The sequence below is a fragment of the Fusarium verticillioides genome, chromosome 2, assembly GCF_000149555.1.
Source record: "Fusarium verticillioides 7600 chromosome 2, whole genome shotgun sequence".
NCBI classification, from domain to species: Eukaryota; Fungi; Ascomycota; class Sordariomycetes; order Hypocreales; family Nectriaceae; genus Fusarium; species Fusarium verticillioides.
Genome location: NC_031676.1, coordinates 1650418 through 1669630, shown reverse-complemented (window position 1 = coordinate 1669630; position 19213 = coordinate 1650418). Strand labels below are relative to the sequence as shown.

The following is a 19213-nucleotide window of genomic DNA, read 5'->3' as shown; positions in this document are numbered from 1 at the left end:
CGATATCCTCATGTTTCGCCATGCTCACCAATATTAGCATGTCACCCCGAAGGAACATGTCTGCTCGTTGGCAAGAGCTTGATGCCGTCCTTGGCGTCTATGTTTCGTGTGCTACCATAATATGGCTCGGCCATTCATTTCAGTAGCACCCAGCGACTTGGTGGAAGCCACCTGAGGTGCTATGCGAAGTCGATATTCTGCTGCGCAATCAAATTTTGATTTCTCTTATTATTATTAGCTTCCGGCTGTTGGTATTAACACGGTACAGCATCGTTGGCTGCTGGGCCGCCTAAGCCATTTATTCACTAGGCTGTCATTTTCCCTCCTTCTCTGTCTTGGCTTGACTGCCCAACCCCAATCGTTGTCTCAATGCGGATGCCAAGACTCGACGTCCTTGATGCCATAGACTCGGCACCCGTGGTTATTGTTGGTCTTGTCTGCAGACTCGATTGCACCTCAGAGATTGATCATCAGATTCGGAAAGTTTTCATATTATCATACTCGCATGATCAACATCTTGAGTCGCCATCGAGCCAGCTGTCGAAGGTCCAAAATGGTTGAACCCCAAGCACGCTAGCTGAAAGATCCTGCATCAGGACCCTAAAATGCTCATCGGTCCAGCCCCAGCACTAGTGGAGCAAAAGCCAAAGACGACCAGTGCTTTGGATGCTTGATTACCCCCCCTGTCTCGTTATGTCTGTCTGGCCCATTTCGATTTTGGAACTCCACATGGTTGTGGCCAACAACCCTCCCTCCAAGGACGCACAGGGTCGCTGATGACGGACCATGGGCTTGGGGGCGATAGGCTCGTGTGAGTGTACGCTGCGCAATCGCAAGACTCGCCCATCAACGCTACAGGAACTGACTGTGCCTTCCGGATGGCCAACCGGGATAAGTCGATTCGCCCACATTCACTCGCCTCCGCAATATCTTGAGACCAGCCGCACCTTGTCTGCCTCCACTCTTCCTCTTATCTTGACCTGCTGCTTTCTCATTTACGCTGCTGTCTTAATACTACCTTCAGGTCTCTTCCCTACCTGGCCGCGGTCTGCTGGTTCATCCTTGGACCAACTGCGACGTAATCCGCCAATGCATCCTGGACCTGCATCACCCACGATATTTCGCAGTTACCTTGGTTCTGGATTGGTCTCTCCACGACTGCATATTGGAATAATAGCTACAAGCTTGATCGATAGTTGTTCAAAAGGCGTCGCTCCTGTTTTTTACCGACTATCACGATTATAGTCGATATATCAAGCTGATACCGGTTTCCACGAATCGACGAGTCTACGATTTTCATGCATTCTTCTCCCGTTGAATCGATAATACTACCACTCGAGTGCCACCGTTGGCGGCCTTATGTTGAGGTAAATCACCAAAACACTTCAAGGTCGACTCCTGGCACCCTACCACGACATATTCGACCACCCACCACGACCATATCGATACGCCCGGCCAAGCTCTAACCTTCGTCGTTTAATCACTACCTCGCTCGTCGAGCCCTCTGCGGAGGACGACGGGCGCGGACAGAGGACGCAAGAATGGCTCTCTATTCAGAACCTCCAACTCTTCGCGAATTCAAATTCGATAAACCGACCCTCCTTGTTTGCTGGTGGGCCACATCATTCTGTACCCTCATCATTCTTCTGCGGCTTGCAGGCCGCTTTATCCGTACCGAGCGGCTGTTCACTGAAGATCGTGTTGCGGCCCTAGCTTTGATCCCTCTGTATGCTCGCATGGCATGCGTTCATTTTATTCTTATATATGGAACTAACAATGCTCAATTCGATGGTGTTGAGCTTACTGATCTTCAATTACGTCAAAAAGCCATCGGTAGCGGCCTTGTGCTCGCCAGTCGGATTTTCTACGCTGCAACGTATGTACCGCTCTCATTTGGAAGTTGCTCATCGTCCGCATTCTTTCAAAAGGCAATGCGAATATAGAACTTGACGCTGACTAGTCATAGCCTTTGGGTACTTAAGTTTGCAGTTCTCGAGTTCCTTCACCGATTGACTCGAGCGACGTGGGAACGATCATGGCAGACGTCTTTATACATCATCCGAATAATCCTCGTTGCTACTTTCATCGCGGTTGTCATCAGTGATTTCGTCGAATGCCGCCCTTACAGTCACTATTGGCAGGTTGTGCCCGATCCTGGTGGCCAATGCCGTCAAGGATACGTGCAGCTTCTCACGATGGCAGTCTGCAACGTGGTCACTGACTTATTGCTCGTTATTTTCCCAATTCCGATCATTGTGACAAGCGGAATGACAATCAAGAGGAAGATACAGCTTGTGCTTCTCTTCTCCCTCAGTCTATCTGTGGTTGGGGTCACTCTTTATCGGGTACCTCATATCATTGATGATCACGGTCGTCAGCAGTATCGATCGCTTTTGGCGTCGGTTGAGCTTCTTTTTGCCACGGCTGCGGCAAACTCACTCGTTCTGGGATCTTTCGTGCGTGATCGCGGCTTGAAGAAGCAAAAGTTCCGCCGTTCATCGGTGGCCGAGTCCCTCGATCCTTCACTCAACCTTCGCCGCCCGACTTTGCACCGACATTGGGGAAGCGATGAAGACCTTGTACGGGACGTTGGTATGACGGTTGACCCAGAGCTTCAGGATCAGCCTGATAACTCGAGCGAGAACGGTGCTCTGCAATACACCCCGGCACCTCTTCTTCGCAAACTGGATCAAGACCTCGAGCGCTGGCAATTTCCTCAGAGACAACGCAGCAATGCAGAGCACAGCGATGATTCCCTGATACAACACGACCCTCTCTCGCAGTCGAAAAGTGAGAACGGCATAGCACCAAGGAGAGTGTCTTTTTTCGACGTTGGTGGTCTGCTTGATGTGCCCCCCGAGAGTTCTGGGAGCCTTCGAGCAAACAGCCGTGCGTCATCCAAGGAAGAATCTTCACAGTCGCATTCGCCCCCGGCACCTTCACTACCCGCAGGATCCGGAGGCTTTCGTCGAGGTTCAACTGCTTTGCTCCAAGACCTCGGTGGCCTCTTTGGACCTATGAATTCAAGGTCAAGTCGTTCCAGGTCCAAGGCTCGAGGAACGGAATTGCAGCCGATACCGCAATCCCGACAGGAGTCACGGCACGATTTGCAAGGACCGCCCGTGGCGGAGCTAAGGGATCCAGGTGGCCTTCTAAACTAGTGGCCATTAGCTTTGGTATCATCTATGATCAACTTTGACGATATCTTCACATTTTCACTTGCGACTACCTCACGACAACAGCGGTTTTTATATGGGATTTATTCGGCCTGGCTTGGAAGAGCTATATACGGCCTGGGGCGTTTATGCTACAGGCTCTGAATGTATTTTTGGTTGACAGGACAGGAGTAATGCGCGGGCAGGGATCTTTTACTTGGGTATATGCGAAGTCTCAATTTGAGGCAGGATTTGGAAATTAAGCATCTGCGCAACTATCGCGGTTTGCACTATGAAATGTTTGGGATTTTTATGGTTGTTTGTCAGGATGACATGGTTATTGGTTATATATACCCGGCAAACGCCAAGTTAACGTTTAATGGCATTGACATGATTTGTTCAATACTTGAGAATATCCTGAGTGGTCGGACAACATGATCATATTTGAGACACGGCGCTGGCAAGGTTACACGATAACTCGAAGCTCTAGTGGCATCCGTTACTTTAGAAGAACAAGACTATAATTAAGGTATTCACAAACCTCGCATCTAGGTACACAGAGCAAAGGGCAAAGAGTAACTCTCGTAAATGCTTTATATTCCTTCATTGGCCTTGCCGCGGCAACGCACAATATACATAGAACCCCTGAAACGCCAGCTTTTTTAGAATTTCAAGTGCAGTGCGACGCCTCCGTCCTCATGCCAGGAGCCTTTCCATACCTCTGGATCCAACAGCTCTTATCTTCGACTTGATCTCTCAAGACTGTCTCGTTCATAATTGCTCATCTATACACACAATCTATAACTGGCATAACGACCAGCCGTTTCACTGTTTCGGATAATCTTGACGACTTGGCCCCGCTTCAAACCCAAGTAACGAGCGACAGGGTCCTTTTGCAAAATACGTGGTAGTTGGGTCTCCTTGAGGCGATAGCGCTTGAGAAGAGCGAGCTTCTCCTCGCGGGAGAGCAAGACATGCTTAGGAACAAGCTCATGGTGGGTAATGTTGACAAGAAGATCATCCTCGAGGAAGCACTCGATCTTAGCGACGGACTCGACACTCTGGAGAGTCTTGCGGGCGGCGGGCGAGAGAGGAACGTGTGTTACCATGATGCCAGTCTTGTAGTTGTTCGTGATCACATATTTGGCAAATTGTCGGATCTGGTTGACGCCGAAAGTCTTATCAGCTAGGAACTCAACCCAGACAGGACCGCAGTCGGCGCCGGGGTTGGGATTGGGGTTGGCTGCTGTCACGGGAGGTGTGTTTTTGCGGATCATGTTCTCGCTGGGACGCGCCGAGAATTGAAGTTTGGCGCGGCTGTAGTCGGGCTGTTAGTTCCATAGTTTCTTTGTGATGTCGCAAGTATAGCCGGTCTTACTTGATGGAACCGTCGGGGTTGCAGTATTCGTCGCGGAAGCGGTCGAGAGAGATCTTGACTTCCTCTTCAGCGAGCTCGTATTCCTTTTAGATGTCAGTCGTATGCCTATTACAGAAAAGCTACACAGTCGGAAGTGGTGCGCGCTTCTCTCAAGTCTGCAATAGGACTGTTAGGACAAACGTACTCGGTCCGCGACCATCTCATGAATAGTCCTCCATGCTCGCCAAAGACGAACAACCTCCTTGGACCTGGCGTCGGTGGGAACGTGATCAATATCCATGGTGGCGAGTGTGAGATGCGATTCGAGATGTGGTGTTGGTGGTCGAGATAACAAAGGCAAAAAGAAAAAGATCGGAATCGCGAGCGTCGTCAAAAATGTTTCGTTCAGCCTTGCATCGTCGCCGCAAAAGTCCAAACTTCTTTGAGCGAGCGGGTCAGAGCAGAAAGGGTCATGTGATTCTGATAGACGCCACGCACCGCCACTTATCCCTGCATCAGCCACCACGAGAGGGTGAGTACAGTAGCTACTGATCATGGAAGGTGGGGCGGGAACGAACCCCTGGACCTGGGACACGCCAGTGAAGCTCAGTGGTCTTTCCAGCGAACGCTACGCTAGGGGAAGGACCCGAGTCCCAAGGGAGGGGCACCCCTAAGAGGAGCAAAAAGAGAGCCCAGAGAGTGCAGGTGAGCTGCTTGTCTCCTGTGCAGTGATACTGAGCGACGGGAGACAATGGAAAGAGAGACAGCTCAGGGGCGCACGGACCTGCCCCGAGAATTCACAGCAAGAGACACGGGTCCAGAACTTTACTTCAGAAGCAGAAGGTGATAGAATTCCACTGGCCGAGACTGCATTTGCACTACCTACCTATACCTTACCTTAGCTTCCATTATTCTGGAGTCGTCGTCTTTTTTTCCCTCCTTTTCGACAACACGTGTCGAACTTTGCTCAATTTAAGCCTCGCACTTTCACTTACCCTCGAGCAATTTCGCTCCTGGTTTCTTGTCTTCCACTTGATTCATCTTGGTTCTCGTCTTTGTACTCTCCTCTCATCGCAATGGCCGAAACCGCTACCTCTCCCGCTCCTGCGGCGGACAAGGCCGACAAGCAAGCTAATGTTCGACCTGCCAAGCCCGATGAGAATCTCTTTAAGCAGGAACTTGCAAAGGCTGAGAAGGAGCACAAGGCTTCAATGGACCGTCTGGTAAGATCTTGCTCAACCCCCCCTCCCTTTGAAAATGTGGCTTGGATCGACCCAGATTCCACATCTGTGGCCTCATGAGCTAGAACTATCTATTGGAGTCGGCATCAACTAACAATTATACTCTTCTAGGCTGCTGTCAAGGCTAAGATCGAGATTGCTATGCCCAACAAGAACAAGGACCAGCCTAACCCAACCCAAAAGCGACGACAAGAGCTCATTGCTCAGGCCAACGAGATTCGACAGAAGCAGGCTGGCGGAAAGAACGCCCGTTCTACTAAGCTCGACCAGATCAAGCGTCTCGATGAGCAAGTTCGAAGCCGAATCAATGAGCAAAAGGCTGCGAAGAGCAAGGTTCCCTTCAAGAGCCTCGAGGACCTCGACCGCCAGATTGCTAGTCTGGACGACAAGGTCAACTCCGGCACCATGAAGCTGGTGGACGAAAAGAAGGCTTTGTCAGATATCTCCAGTCTCCGGAAGATGCGCAAGAACTTCGGACAGCTTGACGATTCCCAGAAGCAGATCGATGACCTTCGCGCCAAGATTAAGGAGATCAAGGACAGCATGGACGACCCTGAGCAAAAGGCTCTCTCCGACCAGTATAACAAGATCCAAGCCGAGATCGATGCTATCAAGGCTGAGCAGGACGAAGCTTACAAGGGTCTTTCCAGTCTCCGTGATGAGCGCTCCAAGCTTCAGGCAGAACAGCAGGAAAAGTACACCGCCATCCGTAAGCTCAAGGATGACTATTACGGACAGAAGAAGGCATATCAGGCCTACGACCGTGAGGCTCGAGAGCGTTACCGCGAGAAGCAAAGGGCTGAGCAGGAGCGCTACCACCAAGAGCGAAAGAAGGCTGAGGCTGAGCGTCGTCTGGGTGATGCCAGCGACCCTGCCTACCTAGACGAGATCCGCCGCGCCCACAGCCTGCTCCAATTTCTCGATCCTAACCACAAGGTTGAGAAGGGTCCTCTGATGGCCGATACGGGTCTCGGTGCTCAGGCCCAACGAAGCGTTGACGAATCTGGCCTCAAGGGTACCAAACTCCTTCGCAAGGAAGACCGTGATGAGGAGTACGCCCCTGCGGTGAAGAAGGGTAAGAAGGGCAAGAAGACTGCTCACGGCGGCTCATCGAACAAGTTCAACGTTCCCCCAGCTGTGGTCGAGGACTGTGCTGCCATGGGTATCGACCCTCCCATGAGTGCTGCCGATATCCCTGCTGTTGCTGAGAAGGTCCGTGCCAAGCTCGATTTCTGGAAGAATGACCAGGATGCGCAGACGCAGCGTGTAAGTCATCAATCTCACAAAGCGCCTGTGAAGAGACTATGCTAATTACTATTTCAGAACATTGAGAAGGCTAAGAAGGAGATCGCCGAACTCGAGGCCGCTGAGGCTAATGGCGACAAGGTTGAGCAGACCACTGCTGACCTGAAGGAGACTTCCATTGCTGATAAGCAGGAGTCGTAAACTTCCTTCTTATCGCAACATCGGTTGCTCGTCGGTAATATCCCATACCGTCGATGCTTCTTGGGCTTACTACTCCCCCCTGCGCGCTCTCTACCTCGCCCTAGTTGATATTATTGTCCTCGTCCTTTCCGATCTGTTGGATTCTTCCGGCGCCTACTCGGCATACCGAATCAAACGTTGAGCTTATATCAAACGTTATTCAAAGTTGTCTTGCCCACCAACTTTATTGCCCGAGTTACTTCCTGCTTCATACATCCCTCCCCCCCCCCCCCTCTTTCAACGCCACATGCTCGAATCTAAAAAGCGCTTTTTGTGCTGTTTTTGTAATTAGGCGCAGTTTCTTATTAAAGTCATGCGCAAGGAAAATGACAAAAAGTTAGTTCAACTTGATGATGCATTGCATCTATTATCGTTTAAAGTTGCGTGACTTGAAGCTCGGTTATCGGGTTCCCTGTAGATCTAAACCCTAAGGTCGGGTTTATTGCTTACTGCCGCTCATGGACAGATTTGCTCAGACATGATGAGCTCATGTAAATCTGCATCGAAGTTTTAGTTGGGCTAAGCCTGGGGTCGGGCATATACTACTGTGCCTCTTTGGGTCAACACTTTTTTGCTTGTTTTTCCTGTTGTGTGCATGCGTGTATGCAGTCGGCCAAGACCTGGTCATGTAACGATGTATGCACAGTAGAGTGTCGTCTTACTGCAGCAGATGATGTGTTGAAAACGCCGGCATGAGCTTGCATAACCTAGCTCACATCCTTCGACCTATCGCCATGACCTTGACTGCCTCGGATGCGTGCCCCTCTTTCGCATCGTTTCCCACACGACCAACCAAGACATGGCTTTGTTCGCCGTGGTGCATGTCAAAAAGGCAAAGTAAGTTGTGGTGTTGTTCATAATTTTGCCTTCAGTGGCGTGGTATTTGTAATTTCAGATACAGACAAAATCGCCAAACTTTGTTTACCCCGGTTACTCCAAAGAAAAAATGCCAGACGGGAAGCTTCTACTCAAACACAAATGGCAACGTCAGCCCAAACTTCAAAATCCCCAGTAATGGTGCCACCGTGGTCTGCTAGGCCGGTAATACTCCAGGGCCTAGTTATGCAATGGTCGTGATGTTCGTAGAAATCGTAATATGGATTTTTGTAGCATACTCAGCACCTGGATAGATGCTCACAATTAACGTATTGGCCATTTGAAGTCGCTTAGTATGGAGGAGGGAAATTATAGGCACCCGGCATTGGCGGCGGGATAGCCCCAAAATTAGGCCGCCTCATTTGAGGGCCGGGAGTTCGGCGATCGGGTCGGGGCATGGGAGGCTCCTGTGGATGCATCTGGCCTGGATCACCACGATATCCTGGAGGTGCTACTACAGCAGAGGCGCCAGGAGGGGCAGTACCGCTTCGACGATTCACTTTTCGCGAGTTTGATAACGAGCCCAATGGCGGATCCTTTACAGCTGGTTCATCCTCCGCCGGCAGGGTGAGTTCAACAAGTCCAAAGAAATATTCCAAAACTTCAGGATACCGTTGTACGCTCGCTTGCCAGTCTTCGTCAATGCCGCGTTTGAGGGACGCTTGCGCTTCCGCAACTTGTGTCGGATGAGGCGGTGCGTGGTAGTAGTGATAGGCGTGGGCAGTAATTCGGTCCATATGCGCAGCATGGGCAGTTTTTCGTTGATCAGTTAGGAGGCGGAAGTATTCAAGTATGTAGTCTTGTGCATGTCCTCGGACCCAAGAACTATGAATTGACAGTCAGAACTGCTACGCAGCGTGATGGGAGGGCAAAGTTATGTACCGTATTTCATTGTATATCGACCGCATCATGCGATCCTCGGCTTGTTTGACAGCAACGTCAAGGCCCTTAGCCTCACACTCGCATGCCATGCTGGCCGGAGCGTGGCATATCGCGCAATCAGGATCCATCCTGAAAATAGACTTGCCACTGTAGGGATAACTTCTGGGAAACATCTTAGCTGTGATATCAGGCGAATTGGTTTACACCGAATTAGAGTGGGTGAGCGCAGTGCAAGAGATGGCCAGTAAAACAATATTCATCTACGGTCAACTCATAACAACAACGTGAGATCCCCCTCCAACCCCGCAGACGTCTTTCATAAGGCTGTATGTGCGGGAGAGAAGACCAGCAATAGTGAGATTGAACAATGAGAAGACAAGAAAAGGGGAGGGAGGTAGGAGGTAGGGATAAGGATGACAGAGAGAAGTTAAAACGGACCTAGCTAAAAGGCACGAGCCGTGTTAAAGTCGATTGACGGCGTGGCGGTAAGGAGATAACGACAATGGGTTGCAAAATGGTCTGGTTTGCCCGTCGAGAACCAGCTTGGGAAGGCGAGCAGCTGTTTCGCTGGAGCCGTATGTATGCTGCACTGCAAGCACCAGCAGCTCTCGGGGCTCGAGCTGGAAATGGAGGGAGAAACTGAAGAGCGAGATGGAAGAAGTCGCGTGGGGAAGCGAAGGAAGCTATGTGGAGAGATCGAATGAGAGCAGGCCGACCACGTCTACAGTCGTGGCTCGAATGCGGGACCACGGATCGTATGCAGGCTGGCCCAATGGCTTCGAACTGGTACAAGGGAGGGGTCGATGGCGGCGAACTGTCGTTGGGTGATTGTGCGGCTCATGTGTTTTCTGCTAGGAAGGGTGGTGTTGACAAGCAGTAGGTAGTACACCAGATGGAGGAGGGGTGAGTGGGACGTCAACGAAGAGTCGAGACGAGAGTTGACCGAGAAAGATTGAGTGAGGCTTGACGTGAAATAATTTACGGCAGAAGAGACTGGAGCTGGATCGACTGGCGAAGTTCAAAGAATGCAAGAGCCAGGTGTGACAAATGGGGTCATCGGTTGGGTTGACGGTGGTAAGTCAGTGAGCATCTATCAAGAGTCGACGAATGAAGGTAAGGCCAGTCTTTAGGAATCCTAGTAGCGAAGAAGACGGCGAGGGAACACTGAAAGGCTGACCAGACACACAAGAGGCTCTGCTGGCTTTATTCATTGCTGCAACACCGATTCACCGCATTTTGGCGTCAGCTGGCGTTTGTTGTTAAGCTCGGGAAGCTGGGGCTAGCCCAATGCTGGTCGAATAGAAATGGACGCCAGCAACGAGCCATTCTAGGTGAGCTGCAGGATCCCGTCGGGGCGAGGCGAGACGAACAGACAGGGGAGCGTCGTCGAAAGAGAGCTGAGTAGAGTTCAAAACGTTGGCTTTGTTGTCGGCAATCTTGAGCATAAATATCAGAAACTAAGTAGTATGTTGGAAATCGCATGCGCATTCGTACAGCGCGTGGGTGGGCGTTTCCTTCATGGAGCGCCGGAAGTGAGGTCCGTGAGTGAGATACAGAGATAGCCTAGGTACTCCATAGTTAGTGGTAACTTGCTGCGACATGTCGGAGGGACGAGATGTTGACATGACACGAGATTGAAGGTACCACGAAGTGAGTATTAGAAAGGAGAAACCAGACGAGGAGAGAAATAGGCCTTGAAACTCTTTTAGCACTGCCTTCCTTCGTTAGTCCTAGCTGAGACCTGAGGCATGGATCCAAGCCGGCGGTTGCCTTGTAGGTTGGTGGTGCTGGTAGGTTGCTCTGCACTGAAGTCCTCTTTCCTTTTTAGGACTTACACGAAAACCACTTCAATGATGAGATCCAATCCATGTTGGCTGAGATCAAAGTACCAGAGAGAAATCAATTGTTGGTAGTATACCTGCTAACATAATTGCACAGAAACTCTGGCCTTGCCTAGGTAATCAATTCAGGAAATTGTATTTGTACTAGTCTATCTCATCCATCATCTGCTCTGTCATGTTTAAATCAGAGACTCACAAGGATCTTATCTAATCAGCAACCCCAAAATTTCGACCAGGCTCAAGGTAATGGAAGACATGAGCAAAAGATATTCAACATAACAGCTTCAATTCTGCACCAGAATTGTCGCACAATTCTCTTATTATGGCTCCGCGGTGCCCGGCTATGTCTTCGACACTCCTACCATTCCTCTACCCTTCGATACTCCTGTCAAGACACACTCTCGCCAGCACAGCAGCTCTCCGACGTCGCTTCAACTCCACCATCAACGACCTTCCAGAGTCCCGACTAAACCCTGCTCCGGACGACTATGCGTCTCCTAGTTTCTCGGACAAAGCTTTCTTAACTCTTTATGCTGGCAGAGGTGGAAACGGCTGTATTTCTTTTTTGCGTGAAGCATACCTTGCTGAGGGCCCTCCCAATGGTGGTGATGGTGGTCACGGCGGCAATGTCTACATTCAAGCGGCGCATGGCGAAACCTCGCTGCACAAGTTGGCACGGAAGCGATTTGTTCGAGCCGGTCGAGGCAAGCATGGACAGGGAAGCGCAAAGAGTGGAACCCGAGGAGAGGATATTATTATAACTGTGCCTGTGGGAACAGTAGTCCGTGAAATAGAGCGTGAGGATCCGGTGCTTGACGAAGAGATGGATATGCGCTTGTGGCGCGCCCAGCAGAAACAAAAGAGAAAGGAGGAACTTATGGCTGCTCTGGAGCGAAAGCAGAGGCAAGAAGAGAACGAGCAGGGTTACGAAGAGGAGGGGGAGGAGGATGAACAGGTCGAAGAGGAGAATGAGGAGGGCGATCAGGATCCTGAGCGTCGCAAGTGGCTTTTATATCCTGGACTGTCTAAGACTGACATCAAACAAACCGTCTTTCCTCGATTGCCTAAACGAACTCGACTTCTTAAACAACCGCCTCCCACTATCCATCTCGACTTATCTCGCCCTACCCCAAAGCCAATCCTTCTCGCAACTGGAGGTATCGGCGGTTTGGGAAACCCCCACTTCACATCCAGGGCGCATCCTCGGCCCATGTTTGCTACCAAAGGTGAAGAGGCTGTTACCATGAAGATTGAGCTTGAGCTCAAGCTCCTTGCTGACGTTGGCCTCGTCGGCCTTCCTAATGCTGGAAAAAGTACCCTCCTTCGTGCCATCACAAACAGCCGTACTAGAGTGGGCAACTGGGCCTTCACAACGCTGCAGCCCAATATCGGCACGGTTGTTCTTGACAAGTATTCCGGTCGGCCAGTAATCAAGAGTTATCGCCGCTATCCTGCTCAACTGGGTCTGCCCGAAGCAGTCGACACCGAACCACGCACTCGATTCACGATTGCTGATATTCCTGGTTTGATTGAAGGTGCACATCTTGACCGAGGCCTGGGCATTGCTTTTTTACGCCATGTCGAACGCGCTGGTGTCCTCGCTTTCGTCATTGATCTGTCCGCCGGCAATGCAGTCAAGGCTTTGGAGTCACTCTGGCGTGAGGTTGGATTATACGCACAAATGCGTGATGAAGAAGAGGCCGATCGCGCAATCGAATCACACATTGACTGGGATGTGACGTCGGATATGGACGGTCCTATGAATCTGTCCCCAGGTATGGCGAACGATGAAGAAGATTTCAGTTCAAAGCCAGGATTACAGATTGCTGGAAAGCCATGGTTTGTCGTAGCAACCAAGGCTGACTTGCCAGAGACACAAGAAAACTTCAAGGAATTAAAACAATACCTTGATAGTGTCACAAAAGGCGAAAAGCCGCATCCAAGTGGAGTAACGGATGCTTGGACAAAAGACTGTGCTGTTATTCCAGTGAGCGCAATTAACGGTCAGGGCGTAGATAGAATTGTACACTGGACTGTGGGATTACTGGACGAGTAGACGAAGTCTGGAAACATCTTGTATTATACCATTTGTATCAACATTTCATCCCTGATCATGATTCAAACTGTAACAACACCAAAACAATACAAAGCAATTGTACATTGACCCATTTTTTAAGCCGTTTCCATCTTCTGTTCCTCAGCCTCTACTGGCTCCGTTGCTGGCTCCTCGGGCGAAGGAAGATCCGCAACATCCACTTCCTCCTTGGTATCATCACCAGCCTCGGCCTCCTTGGCGTCTTGGACAGCCTTCTGGTTCTTCTGCGCAGCAATATTGATGAGTGGGGATGTGTCGTTAAAGATGCGTAGTAGCATAGCAGATCGATCCTCCTTGGGAAGCATGAGGTTAAGGGAGTGGATGCTCTTCCAGAGAGGGAGAGCCATACGCTCTCTAAAGTCGGGGTCTGTGCCGTCAGGCTCAACGCGAAGAACAGCGCAACCCATGCCGATATCTCGGACGCGCTCGCCGATCTCGTCGAAGCGCTCGTACTTGCCATCGTTGATGCGAGGGAACATCTCGATGAGAAGCTTGCGGAAGGTCTCCTTATTGTGGAGGTGCACAACACGGGGCTCGCCGACGTAACCCTGGAGGATAGGCATACCCTCAGCCTGGATACGCCATCTGCATACATCAGCGGAGGGGGCGTCCTGCTTCATGTACATGCGGACACCACCATGGATGAACTTGATGCCACGGCCCTCGTTCTCGATAAGGATATCGCGGAGGAGTGCGCTGGTGTAATAGATGGCCTTAGCAGGCTCACCCATCTCGTTTCGGACCATGTACCGATCGTCAGGGAAGCGCTTAGAGATGTGATAGAACTCCTTAATGCTCTGGACGGTGGGGTGTGACACGTCCAGATACTTGAAAGCCTCCTCGACGGGGCCGTTTCGGCGAGGCTTGCTACCCTCCTGTGCCACTTGGGCAACAGGAGTAGCAGCAGCTGAGGGTTCAGTAGACTCAGTCTTGACCTTTTTAGCGGGCTGATCTTGAGCATCCTCAGTTTCGAGAGGTCGTTTGCTACCGTTAGTAGACGCATCCGCCATAGCAACATCCTCCTGCTTGTCTTCGGCCTTGGCAGATGTAGCTTCAACTTCAACAAGAGCAGTCTCCGATTCAGTCTTCACCTCGACCGTCTCCTTGGCAGGTGCCTCTTCAGCAACCTTTTCAGCAGGAGTGGCCTCAGCGGATTCCTCAGTCTTGGCGGGCTTGGTCTCCTTCGACTCGTTCTCGTTCTTAGCCTTGAACTCAGACTTCTTCTCCAAGACTGTGATGAAGAAGCCACCAGTGTCTTGCATGTGAGGATAGACTCTCATGCAACGCTCAAGAGGCAGGTCAGCGCATTCAGCACCCTCAAGTCTGGGGAACATGGTCTCAACGACTCGTCCAGGGATAACACCGTCGGCGCTCTCCTTGGCAAAGTCCTCAACCTCTTTCCAGGAGCTCCAGATACGGGCACTCTTATCCATGATCTTCCAGTCCTTCATTCCGGGGTATCGCTTCAGGTTGGGCAGCTCTTTGCTGCAGTCGACAATTTCAACGTTCGCAGGACCGCCACATCGCTCAATGGCTGAGACAACCACAGACTCGTTCTCAACAGGGTTCATACTGCAGGTAGAGAACACGACACGGCCACCAACCTTGAGAAGCTGGAGAGCGCGGACCAGAATTCGAATTTGGGTGAGGTGCAGGCCGAGAGCGCTTCCGGGTTGCCAATCCTTCCAGATGTTGGCATTCTTTCGCAGAGTTCCGTCACCGGAGCAAGGGACATCAGCCAGGATGCGATCGAACTTGAGGTAGGTTGGCTTCTTGCCATCCTTAGCAGGGAGCCTGATCGAAGGGAATTGGGTAGCATCGTGGTTCGTGACGAGAAGGTTAGGGGAAGAAAGTCGCTTGAGCTGATGGACAAGCATGTGTCCGCGCTTGTAATCGGAATCGTTGGCGACAAGCATTCCAGTAGCCCGTCCAGCGTCGCTGGGGTCGGCTTCGAGGTCGGCCTCAATCTCATCTGTGGTCTCGGCACCAAGATCCAAGCCATCTTCCTGAGCATAAGATCGGAGAACCTTGCGCACACGGGCCTCCTCGCCCTGGTGAATCATCTCGAGCAGTTGCGCCGCCTTGCTTCCAGGAGCAGCACACATGTCAAGTACGGTCATGCCAGGGCGGAGATCCATCAGCATAGGGGGGATCATGCTGACGACTTCCTGTCGGCTGATGTTTCCAACGCTCGTCTCGGAGACGAGGAACTTCTGGAATGCGGCGAAGGGAGGGAACTTGCGAACGACGTTCTTGGGGGTAGTCATCCACCAGGCAAGCTCGTCGGGGTACCAGGGCACAGGCTGGGGAGGTTCAACAGGTCGGCCATCTTGATGCTCGATCTTGACGATCTCGGGGATATATCTGGTCTGTAGAAGGCTCTTGACTAGAAGGGCGTGACTGAAAGCACATCGAGGTTAGCAGACAGATTTCGCATTACGCGAGCGATTGCGACAGAACGTACCCTTTAGAGCCGCAGAATCTGAAGCTGTTAGGAAGCTCACGTCTGAGAGCCTCCCAGTAGGCGTTCTTCTCCTCTTCAGGCAGCTGAAGGAGGGTGTCATAGAAGCGCTGGAGCTTCTCGTTCTCCTTAGGAATGGCAGGATAATCTCTCCAGCCACCTCTATCCTGGTTACCACCACCTCGGCCGCCACCGCCTCCTCTTCTGTTCTTTCCCTGTTGTGTTATCAGTATAGGTCACAATTGGGGTGTTGCGTCAAGTGTATGCGCACCCTGAAGCTCTTTTTGCCCATTGTCGCAAATGTCTTGAAGTGGTTGAATCGAGAGAACATTCAATGCGACAAAAAATTTGGACTAAAAAAAAGGCCCCGCCACTTTTTAGCATGTGCGGCGCTAAAAGTATGCAGGGTTTATAGTGGGTTTATGATAGCTTCACTACATTAGCCTCGGGGGGCAAGAAAACATCAGACATTAATATCGGGTGTCAAAATAGACTTAGTAAAGAGTATCCTAAGTCTATACTAAACTTATCCTAAACCTGTACTAAGTTGCCTAAGTCTTTTTGTCGCTTAGAATTAAGGTCCTGAGTTTTATTTCCTCCCTTAGACTATGTAGGAAAAGAGAATGATAGAATCTTAACTTTATATCTTGAAAGAAAAAGTACCATGTGAACTTAGGAAACGCTTGAATGCATGAGTAATAACATTTTGTAGCGTCTTGTAGTGTTATCTGCTCAGTTCCAACCAAACTGGTCATGATAACCGTTATGGAACGACGAGGTAAAGATTATGAAACAGCATCTTTTTTCTAGACAACATTTTTGCATATATATTTGCTCACTCTCTGACAATTTCGTAAGATCTCGCGGTAATAGCCCCAGAAACCTGCTTCAGACTATCAGCATCGTGTCTGAAGACCATGATGGCAGAGCCTCAATGACTGTTTTGAAATTTGTCGGTCTAACCACATTCACTTGGCCAAAGGCAGTTAAATACGAGAAACAGGTCCTTTAATGGATCCAGCGGAGATGTAGCGAGTAAACTATTTGATATGAATGTTTATTAAACCCAGCTCCTTGGTTGGTTACAAGCCGAAATCGGCACTCATGCTGACCCGACCCTGGCCTTCTTTCTAGTCTATTGGGTTAGAGCTGAACAATAATTGTCGATTGTGACTCCGACAACCGCTTCGAGCCTCATCATTTTCTATATCATCGTCTTGACTGAAGAGCTATCTTCGAGTCGTATTTTCCAAGTTATTAAATGGCTTTGGCCTCTTCATTTCATCCTTCATTCCAATCTGCCACCGCTGTATGCAGAACTAAATGCCGTCACCGTCCCGGCGACCAAATGGACGGCCAGAAGCTTGCGATCCATGTCGTGCACGCAAAGTCGCCTGTGATCACAGACGACCTATTTGTATGCGATGCCAGAGGAGAGGAGACAATTGTGTCTACACAGCATCACCCGCAATATCACGAGTCAAAGCTTCGATTCAGTCTAGTCCAGGTCTCTCACCCCAACCTGCCAAGCCAATGACGCGAGACTACGCATTTAGTCCAGGCTACCTCGGTTTTACAAGCTACAACTCGGTCTTTCAAGGAGCTCGAGAGAGTCTGTCTCTTTCTGACACAGGCTCTGAATTTCCCAGCCCAGAGGTAGCAAGCCCTGGAAGCGATGATGTTTGTTTACGCAGTTTGCCTTTGCCAACACAGCAAATGTGCCTTGTTGTACTGCAGTATCTTCCGGGACGACCAGAAGCACATATGATATTCCATGACGAACCTGGTCCTGAAAACACCACGAGTTGGTCTCACACAGCTGTATCAAGGATCATTAAGTCTCTGCGGCAACTTTTTCAAAGCTTTGAGGGCAGTAAATGCTTCGACGAGCAGGTTGCTGATGTGCTGTGCCGCAACACTTCAAAGCCTGTCAACGATACCTTTGATAGTTTTGATGAATGGATAGCCCAGTTCTGTGGGCCAAACATCCGATGGGAATCGATAGGGCTTCTGTGGGCTCATCTCGAAGGTCTTTCAGATGCAATATCCACCCTAACATATCGTCAGCTTCAATGGGTTGAAGGCAAGCGATCATCTGTTCTCTCGCACGATCACATGCATTACTGCATTGAGATAGCGCGCCGTTTCACAGCTGGCAACAATATGCTCCTTGATCTCTGTCGACGACATGCAGCTCTTGGAACAATGGTTTATGGCGATGCTAGTAAGTTCACTATCAAGTCCGGTATCTTGCACTAACTCTTTAGGCCCTGTATACTGGAACTCCCACAGTCTATGTGTTTCTATGCTGCTTTTCTTGGGCCTTCATGCTTCGGGAGAGGCATCGAGGCCACAAACACAGCCCCGAAAGCCTTCGTTTTGTGTCGAACATAAACGTTTACTCTACAGCTACATCTTTGCAAATGACAAATCCGAGGTCTCCTTTACTGGTAGACCACCACTTCTAAGTCGCCGCTATTGCTCATCAGTGCCGCCATTGGACTTGACGGATAGCTGTATGGTATCTGAGGATACGCTGATGGAAGAGCGTAACGCTCTCGATGACAGGGGCTGGAACACGAAGGGTGAGATTTCCAGCAACAGTTACATACGGGCTCGCTACTTGATGGCGTATGTCTTTGACGAGGTGATAGAAGTGGCACTTGGCAACGATACCCATGCCACGCTTGAATATCTTCAGTAGGTTGTCGCGATAACTTTTGGCATATGCTAATAGGATAAAGAAATATCAAAGCCCGGGTGATGCAAACATTTCTCGACATGCCTTCGCATTTGATTTTCAAGTTTGAAGATCTAGATGATCCGCATCTTGACATAAATGTTCTTTATCTAAGAATATTGCTTCATCTCGCTCATCGAAAAGATGTCTTTGTGGTCGAGAGATTGCTTCTTACGCATGGTGCCATAGATGATGGCTCTTTACTTGCAACTAGTTTTGATTTAGTCAAAGTAACGGTCATGCTCTGGATACATAAAAATCGCTTTGCGCCTATGCGGCGGAACTTTGAATGGCTTGTGAGTATCGTCATCCCCCAATAGTTATTCATTCATTCTGATTTTATGAATAGCTGGTAGCGTACGGGGCACTAGGAGGAGGCATTCTCTGTCAAGAACTACTTCGACCAACCTTCTTAGGGGTTCATCCCTTGAATCCTGCTCTTTCACGGTCCAACATCGTCCAACAACTGAGTTTGCTCGTTGCTTTCTTGAACTGGGTCGGTCCCAGTTCGCCAAACAGAGTTGTTTGTGGAGACTGCGAAGCAATCATTCAGCGTGTGCTTGATGAGCATTTGAACTCCGAACCAACTGGTAATACAGACCTGGTACCGTTAGATATAGGGGTTCCTCCGTCTCTAACATTCGGGTTCGAGTTGCTCAATACATTTGAGTGGCTCCAGAACGGCATTCAGAGAGTGTGAAGGTGGTTTTGAAAAGTTGATCAAGGACTACTGAGGAACTTGTATAGTCAAATCACGTCACGTCCGGAGAGATAAAATGCAGCAAAAGATCCCATTGTAGAAAGGATGTTCCTCGTGGGCTAGGAGGAAACAAAACTCAAGACCTCAATCCTAAATGATAAAAAGGCTAAGGTAACTCAGTATAAGTTTAGGCTATCTTTACTAAGGTTAGGATACCTTTTGCTTAGTTTAGTTTAATACTCTATATTAAGATTCTATATTTTCTTACTCCCTTAGGCTGTGATATCACTTATATTAAAGCAAGAAATCATAATCCTCCTAGGGCTTTTTCATTTCATTTTAACCATTACCCATTTCCTGGTCTTCTTCCCTGTTGGGAG

At 49.9% G+C, this 19213-nt stretch overlaps 10 protein-coding genes across 15 annotated transcripts; 6 read left to right on the top strand and 4 right to left on the bottom strand.

The window, feature by feature from the left end:
• Window positions 1-41: 41 nt before the first annotated feature.
• FVEG_15846 (hypothetical protein) lies at window positions 42-134 on the bottom strand (the record flags this gene model as incomplete). Its single annotated transcript, XM_018905072.1, has 1 exon — window positions 42-134. The coding sequence occupies one exon, from the start codon at window positions 132-134 to the stop codon at window positions 42-44; it is 93 nt and encodes a 30-aa protein (XP_018751850.1).
• A 1164-nt stretch (window positions 135-1298) lies between these two features.
• On the top strand, window positions 1299-1466 carry FVEG_06369 (hypothetical protein; the record flags this gene model as incomplete). Its single annotated transcript, XM_018894726.1, has 1 exon — window positions 1299-1466. The coding sequence occupies one exon, from the start codon at window positions 1299-1301 to the stop codon at window positions 1464-1466; it is 168 nt and encodes a 55-aa protein (XP_018751849.1).
• Window positions 1467-1541: 75 nt separating this feature from the next.
• Window positions 1542-3161, top strand: FVEG_06368 (hypothetical protein; the record flags this gene model as incomplete). Its single annotated transcript, XM_018894725.1, has 2 exons — window positions 1542-1876; window positions 1967-3161. 2 exons carry the CDS (start codon window positions 1542-1544, stop codon window positions 3159-3161), a joined length of 1530 nt encoding a protein of 509 aa, XP_018751848.1.
• A 420-nt stretch (window positions 3162-3581) lies between these two features.
• Window positions 3582-5067, bottom strand: FVEG_06367 (DNA-directed RNA polymerase I, II, and III subunit RPABC1). Of its 2 annotated transcripts, XM_018894724.1 has the most exons (4): window positions 4718-4961; window positions 4534-4616; window positions 3697-4472; window positions 3582-3641 (listed from the first exon to the last, which is right to left on the bottom strand). In XM_018894724.1, the coding sequence occupies exons 1-3, from the start codon at window positions 4811-4813 to the stop codon at window positions 3941-3943; spliced, it is 711 nt and encodes a 236-aa protein (XP_018751847.1). In that variant the 5' UTR covers window positions 4814-4961; the 3' UTR covers window positions 3582-3641; window positions 3697-3940. The 2 variants fall into 2 exon arrangements, with proteins under 2 accessions (XP_018751847.1, XP_018751846.1); XM_018894723.1 differs by having other exon boundaries at window positions 3582-4472; window positions 4718-5067.
• A 112-nt stretch (window positions 5068-5179) lies between these two features.
• On the bottom strand, window positions 5180-10418 carry FVEG_06364 (hypothetical protein). Of its 5 annotated transcripts, XM_018894720.1 has the most exons (4): window positions 9435-10418; window positions 8997-9155; window positions 7806-8939; window positions 5180-7735 (listed from the first exon to the last, which is right to left on the bottom strand). In XM_018894720.1, exons 2-3 carry the CDS (start codon window positions 9122-9124, stop codon window positions 8405-8407), a joined length of 663 nt encoding a protein of 220 aa, XP_018751843.1. In that variant the 5' UTR covers window positions 9125-9155; window positions 9435-10418; the 3' UTR covers window positions 5180-7735; window positions 7806-8404. The 5 variants fall into 5 exon arrangements, with proteins under 5 accessions (XP_018751843.1, XP_018751840.1, XP_018751841.1 ...); XM_018894717.1 differs by having other exon boundaries at window positions 8997-10418; XM_018894718.1 differs by having other exon boundaries at window positions 5180-8939; window positions 8997-9158.
• Window positions 5210-7790, top strand: FVEG_06366 (hypothetical protein). The gene is made up of 3 exons (XM_018894722.1): window positions 5210-5735; window positions 5865-7019; window positions 7077-7790. The coding sequence occupies exons 1-3, from the start codon at window positions 5589-5591 to the stop codon at window positions 7197-7199; spliced, it is 1425 nt and encodes a 474-aa protein (XP_018751845.1). The 5' UTR covers window positions 5210-5588; the 3' UTR covers window positions 7200-7790.
• On the top strand, window positions 9769-9876 carry FVEG_06365 (hypothetical protein; the record flags this gene model as incomplete). The annotated part of the gene is made up of 1 exon (XM_018894721.1): window positions 9769-9876. One exon carries the CDS (start codon window positions 9769-9771, stop codon window positions 9874-9876), a length of 108 nt encoding a protein of 35 aa, XP_018751844.1.
• A 639-nt stretch (window positions 10419-11057) lies between the features above and the next one.
• Window positions 11058-13043, top strand: FVEG_06363 (GTP-binding protein). Its single transcript, XM_018894715.1, has one exon. It carries the CDS (start codon window positions 11160-11162, stop codon window positions 12891-12893), a length of 1734 nt encoding a protein of 577 aa, XP_018751838.1. The 5' UTR covers window positions 11058-11159; the 3' UTR covers window positions 12894-13043.
• On the bottom strand, window positions 11120-15732 carry FVEG_06362 (methyltransferase). The gene is made up of 3 exons (XM_018894714.1): window positions 15665-15732; window positions 15397-15608; window positions 11120-15332 (listed from the first exon to the last, which is right to left on the bottom strand). Exons 1-3 carry the CDS (start codon window positions 15722-15724, stop codon window positions 13010-13012), a joined length of 2595 nt encoding a protein of 864 aa, XP_018751837.1. The 5' UTR covers window positions 15725-15732; the 3' UTR covers window positions 11120-13009.
• Window positions 15733-16444: 712 nt separating this feature from the next.
• FVEG_15845 (hypothetical protein) lies at window positions 16445-19092 on the top strand. Its single transcript, XM_018905071.1, has 4 exons — window positions 16445-17617; window positions 17661-18093; window positions 18138-18429; window positions 18483-19092. Exons 1-4 carry the CDS (start codon window positions 16717-16719, stop codon window positions 18831-18833), a joined length of 1977 nt encoding a protein of 658 aa, XP_018751836.1. The 5' UTR covers window positions 16445-16716; the 3' UTR covers window positions 18834-19092.
• Window positions 19093-19213: the final 121 nt, after the last annotated feature.